Here is a 6,832-nt window from a genome sequence, read left to right on the forward strand (position 1 = left end):
ATTTCTTCTTCTTTTTGTGCTACTTTGTCGTGGGTTTGCCTAGCTTCTTTGGTGGCACGGCGGCGGCGTGTGTCGGCAGGTTTTGTCGCACGTCTGATGGATTTGTCGTGAGGTTTGCCGAAGATCTTTGGCGTACTTTTCTTCATCAAATATTTGTAGAGGTCAGTGTTTGTTCCAGGCATCATCGTTTTGGGTAAGCTCGTAATATTTGTATTCTTTTCACCTTGTTCGTGGTGGTTGAATATTTTGAGTACGAGTTGGTATCATTTTTAGGCCTGTGAACGTGATAGAATGTATTTGGCCTAGTTGTTGTATTTGATGATTTTTTTAGGGTGTTTGGCTCGGGTGGTAGCCATCAACTTTGTACCCAAGATTTGTTATAGTGGAATATTGTGTTGGTGGTGGTCCGTGGTTTTTCCTCGTGATTTTGGGGTTTTCCACGTAAATCTTATGTCCCTTGTGTCTGTTATTTATTTTGGCTGTTTTGCACCATCTCGTATTTGCGCTCTTGTCGGTCCTGTGATTTTATTTGTCACCGGTGGTGGGATTTTTCCCAACAGATTATAGATAGATGAATGCTTTTCAAAATAATGTGAATCATATATATGGTGGTGGTGGTGGTGGTGGTGGTGGTGGTGGTGGGGGAGGGGGGGGGGGGGGGATTTGTAAGGGAGGAAAAACATCTATTACATTAGATGTATAAAGTGATAAAATGCAGCAATATGAATATGATAGCAAAGAGAATGAAGGATATTTTTTACATCCTACCTTTGTTAATAAATTGAAGAGAGAATTTGTTTCTTGCCGAAGAAACTCTTCGGGATGAATTTTTCACATTTTGATAACACGATTAAGAATTCAAGATCATTTTCTAATTTAAAAATATCACCAAAAAATACATTTCTTAAAAAACAATTAATATACATATCTAAAGAAAATATAACTATAAAATTATATTTATATTTATTTTAATATTTTTATGTTTCTTTTGTGTTTTGTATCTTATGTTTTTGTGTTTTATTTCTATTTTTTGTTTTTGCATTGTCTTAGTTGAGGAATAAACACTAATATCTACTTATCAATTCATGATAAAACAAAACTAAATTCATCGCCCATTATAAATTAATTGATTTTATTTATAGTTTTTGTTTATGCATTATCTAGCTAAGGAATAAACACTAATATCTATTAATTAATTTATGAAAATTAAAAGCAAATTCATACATCGCCCATTATAAATTAACTGATTTTATTATGAATAAAATCATAAGATATTGAATTAGTGGATTATTATTTAAAAAAGGGAAAATGGCACTTTTTCCCCCTATGTTATATACTTATAGCATTTTTTCCCCCTCAATTATTTAAGTGGCTCTTTTTCCCCCTGAAATGTTAAATGGACATATTTACCCTTAAAATAAATATTTCATTTATTTTTATTCTCCAATAAATTATTACTATAATTTGGTTCAAACCAGATACTATAGTAACCAAACCAAAATATTCCAATTACAATTTATAATCAAAACGCGATATTTAGAGTTTATTAAAATCGCGAACTGGAATGGCCGGTTCATGTTCCGAACTGGAAAAATAAAATACATTTATTGTTGAATTTAAACTATTTTAAAATAAAAAATAAAATTTTTAAATATAGACAGTTCAAAATCGCGAACGGGATCCGGAACCGCCGGTTCATGATCCAATTTTTTTTTTATTCTTAAATTTAATAAATTGAAATCCAAATATTGGGTTCTAGATCTGAATCATAACTGAAAACTTTTAATTCGATTGCTATAGTGTCTGGTTCAGTTCGAACCAAACCGTGGTAATAGCTACATATACGCAATAATTTGTTGGAGAAGTAAAATAAATAAAATGTTTACTTTAAGGGTAGAAATGTCAATTTAATATATTAGGGGGGAAAACCACCACTTTTAAAATAATTGAGGGGGCTAATGTGCTTACATAAATAATTGAGGGGGAAAAAGTGCTATAAGTATATAACATAGGGGGAAAAAGTGCCATTTTCCCTTTAAAAAATTTAGAATATAAAATTTTAAAATTTTAGGTAACAACAAAAGGAAAGCGCGTCTAACCTACGCGTCCAAACGCTTCGTGAAGCTCTTTCCCAAGTCCAACGGATACATAAACAACGGCTATTGCCTTTGAGTTCGTTTTCTCCAATTTTCTCTTCTCTCCTCTGAAATTTTCCGGCGAGAGAAAAAAGGCGACTTTCGAAACAGCGATGCCCACATTTCTATGTTTCTTCAACAGTGATTTTGCAATCACTACGCCTTTTTAGCCTACCCATTCAAAAGGGTCTCAAGATTCTTCTCCAAGAATTCAGTAATTACTCTCTCTTTGGATTAGGGATTAGAGATTAGAGATTAGAGAATCCGGCGAGGACTAGAGATGTTGGCTAACGAGAATCCAAGGGGTTTCTTTACGCCGCAGCCGCTCAAGTTGAGTGGTTCGCTGGTGCCGGCCTCTCAGTGTAAGCCGCCTCGTCCTCACAGCGCCGGCAACCAGGATCTCTTTCACGTCATTCACAAAGTACCCGCCGGAGATTCTCCCTATGTCCGGGCTAAACATGTTCAGGTCAGTGTTCTTGATCGAGTTTGATAAATTCTTTAAATTCCAGAATTCTGTGTATTATTCAATTCTTTCTTGATTCCTTCAAAATGGGTTTGGAATATTTCAGTATTATATACTTAATGAAATCAAGAATATGATGGGCAGTTAATCGAGAAGGATCCAAGCCGGGCAGTTTCTTTGTTCTGGGCAGCTATAAATTCTGGTGATCGAGTTGATAGTGCTCTTAAGGACATGGCTATTGTGATGAAACAGCTGAACCGTTCAGATGAAGCCATTGAAGCAATCAAGTCTTTTCGCCATCTTAGCCCTATAGAGTCACAGGAATCCATTGACAATATATTGATTGAACTCTACAAGGTAAGCTAATAATTCTGAAATTTGAATATAATTATGGTTTCATTTTGGTGTTCTTGCCTCATTGGGGGGGTCATATTGTTTCAGAGATCCGGTAGAATCGAAGAGGAAATCGAAATGATTGAACATAAACTTAAGAACATTGAAGAGGGCATAGCTTTTGGTGGGAAGAAGACTAAGACTGCTAGATCTCAGGGCAAAAAGGTTGAAATCACACTTGAGAAAGAGTACTCAAGGTATATATCTATCTGCTTTGGCTTAATTTCAATTTTCAAGTTAGTTTTCTGCTTTTCACTTCAACTGAGTTTCAATCAAAATTCAGATTGCTAGGTAACTTGGCCTGGGCACACATGCATTTGAAGAATTATAAATCTGCTGAAGAGAATTACAGGTATGTAGAATTGACTCCATTCTTGCAAAACTTTAGTGGCATTGCTAAAAAAGTTTGGGTTTTATATTTTGTTGCAGAAAAGCTCTTTCCCTTGAGCCAGATAAGAACAAGCAGTGCAATCTTGCAATCTGCTTGATGCACATGAATAAGATTGCTGAGGCGAAGTTTCTGCTTCAATCCATAAGGGCTTCATCTGATTATAAGGAGATGGATGACTCGTGTCACAAGTCCCTAGAACGAGCCATGGAAATGGTTTCTGAATTTGAGTCACAGATTATGGTGCCGGGAGGAGAGATTTGTAAAGGAAGAACATCCTCCACTAGTACGTTAGATGTTGAATTGAAGAGAGATTCTTCTGTTTCTTGCTGGAGAAAATATGGCGGTGGACATCTGGAATCCCCGGGAGGAGCCTTTACGCAACCAAGAAGATGTGCTGCTTCATGGTCATCATTCAATCAGAAGAAAGGAGGAGGAGGGTGGTCAAGAACTAGCAGAAAATTGTCATTTGAAAGCAATAGTAATAGTACATGCATCTTTCTACCACCATCTTCTAGTAATGAGAAGCTGCTGAGATCTGATTTGGGTCACTGGAAAAACTGCAATGTTATGAAACCTCAATCTACATTGCCAAAGATGATTCACAACGAGAAATGGAGAAGAGACTACTACTCGTTGCAAAATCATCAAGAGTCGATTAGTTTTGCCTTGGAAGAAGAATCATCAACTGTTGATTTTTCCCAGAATTCTGAACATCTCAATCTCATAGGAAGTGAGAAATCTGGCAATAACGAGAAACAACAAAGTAAGAAGAGTTGGGCTGATATGGTTGAAGAAGAAGATGACATGCAATCTTACGAAACTCAAAGCAACAAGTCCTCTAACAGTCAAGAGGACTTGGAGGAGCTCAATGACGAAAATGCTGACTGCAATGTAATTCGAAAGACCCCTAGTCTAAAGAATCTGGCAGAGAATATAAGCCAAAGTCTTGAAACATTAGATCTCAATGGTGGATACTATACTCAACCTGAAGGGGGGGACTTAGCCATCCAAACTCCTCTTAGGCTACTAAAGCGAAGGAACAGACTGCAAGTCTTCCAGGATATAACTCCAGACAGTCCAAGATTTTGATGAATGCTTTGTCATTTTTCAATCAATGTGCATACTGGACAGAGTGTAAGTATAGGATTTGATTCTTTCTATTTGTGAATAGAAGAGAGTATACAAGGAAATGTCCCTATGAGTGTGTGTCTTCACTGTTCCTAGACTTGGGTTTTTTTCCTTTCTGTATAAAATGACTTTTCTTGGATTTTGATTGTATATGATAATTGTGAGAGTTGAGAGCAATACTTGAATTAGAATGAATGAATATGTGCTTTATAGTGGGATGTAATTCTCAAGTACATTTGCTTTGACACTGTAAAACAATTTTATCATACAATTGTCTCTAACACAATTTTATATTTTGAAAACCATCTATACTTTTCTGTTAAAACCACTTTCAAAAGTTATCCTTTTGGTAATTTGGGAATATAATTAGTCATCACATCATATAATTTAACTATGAAGTCTATTGTTCACTATCTTTAATGTTGAAAATTGATTTCAACACTTCTAGTCACCACTTATCAAAAAGGTTCAAGCTGCGACAATTTCAACCAAATTGGTCAAGCTGTTGACTTGGTAACGAAAAAGTTCCAAGTTCTTTTTTTGGTTTGAGTTAATCAACCATGAACAACTTAAGCTAGTTGACTACAAGTTTTAACAATAATAATAAGGATAAATATTTGATGCACCACCGATGTATAAATGCTATACACTGGCGGTGAATGAAAAGACGCTACCTCATTTAAAATAAAATCAACATTAACCAAGTCCTTGTTTGTAAAATTTATATTACTTTCTAAATTATTATATACAGAGGTGAATTGAAACCAAAATCATGAATGCTTGACCTCAAATCAAGTATTTTTATTTTGTTAAAAATATAATAATTTAGAAAAGAATATAAATTTTGCAAACAAGGACTTGGTTAATGTTGATTTTCTTTTTAAATAAGGTAATATTTTGTCATTCACCGTTAGTGTATAGCATCCATATACTGACGGTGCATCAACTATTTTTCCTAATAATAATAATAATAATAAGTTAAAAAGCTAATTTTACCAACATATTAGAACATCCTTAAACGACAAAAAAAATTCATGGTTTTTGTCGGGCCATATGGATGGAAAGGGGAGAGAATGAGAGTAAAAAAAAAAAAATAATAATAATAAAAATAAAAAATAAAAAAGCTGATGTCAGAGGAAAAAGGAACAAGGAAAAAATGGTTATTAACGGCGCATGGTGCGCGCCTAACGTGCACACAAGGAAGAAGTTCTTTTTAAATTTTTTTTGTGAGCCCCAAAAAAGAATTAAATTAATGCAAATGCATTTTAAACTCTACTCTTACCTCTATTAGGATTCTAGAATTATATTCTTAGTATGTCTCATATTCTTGTGTATTATTCTTCCAAAAGATTCAATTCTAACTCGATAGAACATTTGAGAGGATGTAAATCAAACCACAGAGGCTAGACATTTGCTCACTACGCACAAAGAACCCCCCTCACTTTGAGAGGTTGGGAGCCCCTCTCACTTTGAGAGGTTGCTCCCACCAGTACCGTCCCTGGCCATGTTTGGCCAGGGCATACGCACAGGGCCCCCAAATTTTGGGGGCCCCAAGTCATCTAAAAGATATATTACGGAGTTAGTACTTAGTACACACATTTCATAGTTTGGTTGTTGTATGTGCCCCCAAATTTTGGCGGTACTTCTATAAAAAAAAAAATAGTATATATTTATGTTTTATATATTAAATTATTAGTGTTGGTATAACTCATGTATAAAGAAATTAAGACGGTCTAAAATTTTACAAAGTTTACATTTTTAATTCCTAATGACTTGATTTATGTATAGAGTTATTGTCCTATAACTTAAGTAATTGAGGTGGGCCTATTTGAATATTGTAAAAATTATTATATATAAAGAGTAAAAATTACTCATATTCCTTTTTTTTTTTCCGACAAAAAAATTGTGACCAAAAATCGATCCAGATTTGTTGAAAATTTCGCCGGTCACTTTTTTTTTTTTTGTCGGAAAATTCGCCGGAAGGTGGCCTGAACCCTAATGACCTGTGATAGCAGGTCATTAATTTGTTTTTGGGCTTCATTGCACTTAAATGAATTGTTGATGTGTGTAATTGCACCTTTAAAAAGTTTAGGAGCCTAATTGACTTTTAAGCTAAAATTCGAGGGCCTATTTGACCATTTTCCCTATAATTTTTAAGTAATCAATTTCAATACTAATATACAAATCTTATAATTTCAAATAAATATATACTTTCAAATATTAGAATTGTTTATAATTTCATCATTAATTTTATTATTTAAATATATAATAAAAAATAGCTAAAGTGTCATCCGGCACCATGAACTACATCAGATTGTTCAT

General features: G+C 34.3%; 1 protein-coding gene across 2 annotated transcripts; it reads left to right on the forward strand.

The window, feature by feature from the left end:
• The first annotated feature begins 2,209 nt into the window (after positions 1-2,209).
• On the forward strand, positions 2,210-4,653 carry LOC109168960 (protein POLLENLESS 3-like). 2 transcript variants are annotated; one of them, XM_019317837.1, is made up of 5 exons: positions 2,210-2,601; positions 2,743-2,955; positions 3,040-3,188; positions 3,275-3,343; positions 3,421-4,653. In XM_019317837.1, exons 1-5 carry the CDS (start codon positions 2,416-2,418, stop codon positions 4,469-4,471), a joined length of 1,668 nt encoding a protein of 555 aa, XP_019173382.1. In that variant the 5' UTR covers positions 2,210-2,415; the 3' UTR covers positions 4,472-4,653. The 2 variants fall into 2 exon arrangements, with proteins under 2 accessions (XP_019173382.1, XP_019173383.1); XM_019317838.1 differs by having other exon boundaries at positions 2,529-2,601; positions 2,705-2,955.
• The last annotated feature ends 2,179 nt before the right edge of the window (positions 4,654-6,832 follow it).

This window comes from Ipomoea nil, unplaced genomic scaffold, assembly GCF_001879475.1.
Source record: "Ipomoea nil cultivar Tokyo-kokei standard unplaced genomic scaffold, Asagao_1.1 scaffold3238, whole genome shotgun sequence".
Lineage (NCBI taxonomy): Eukaryota > Viridiplantae > Streptophyta > Magnoliopsida > Solanales > Convolvulaceae > Ipomoea > Ipomoea nil.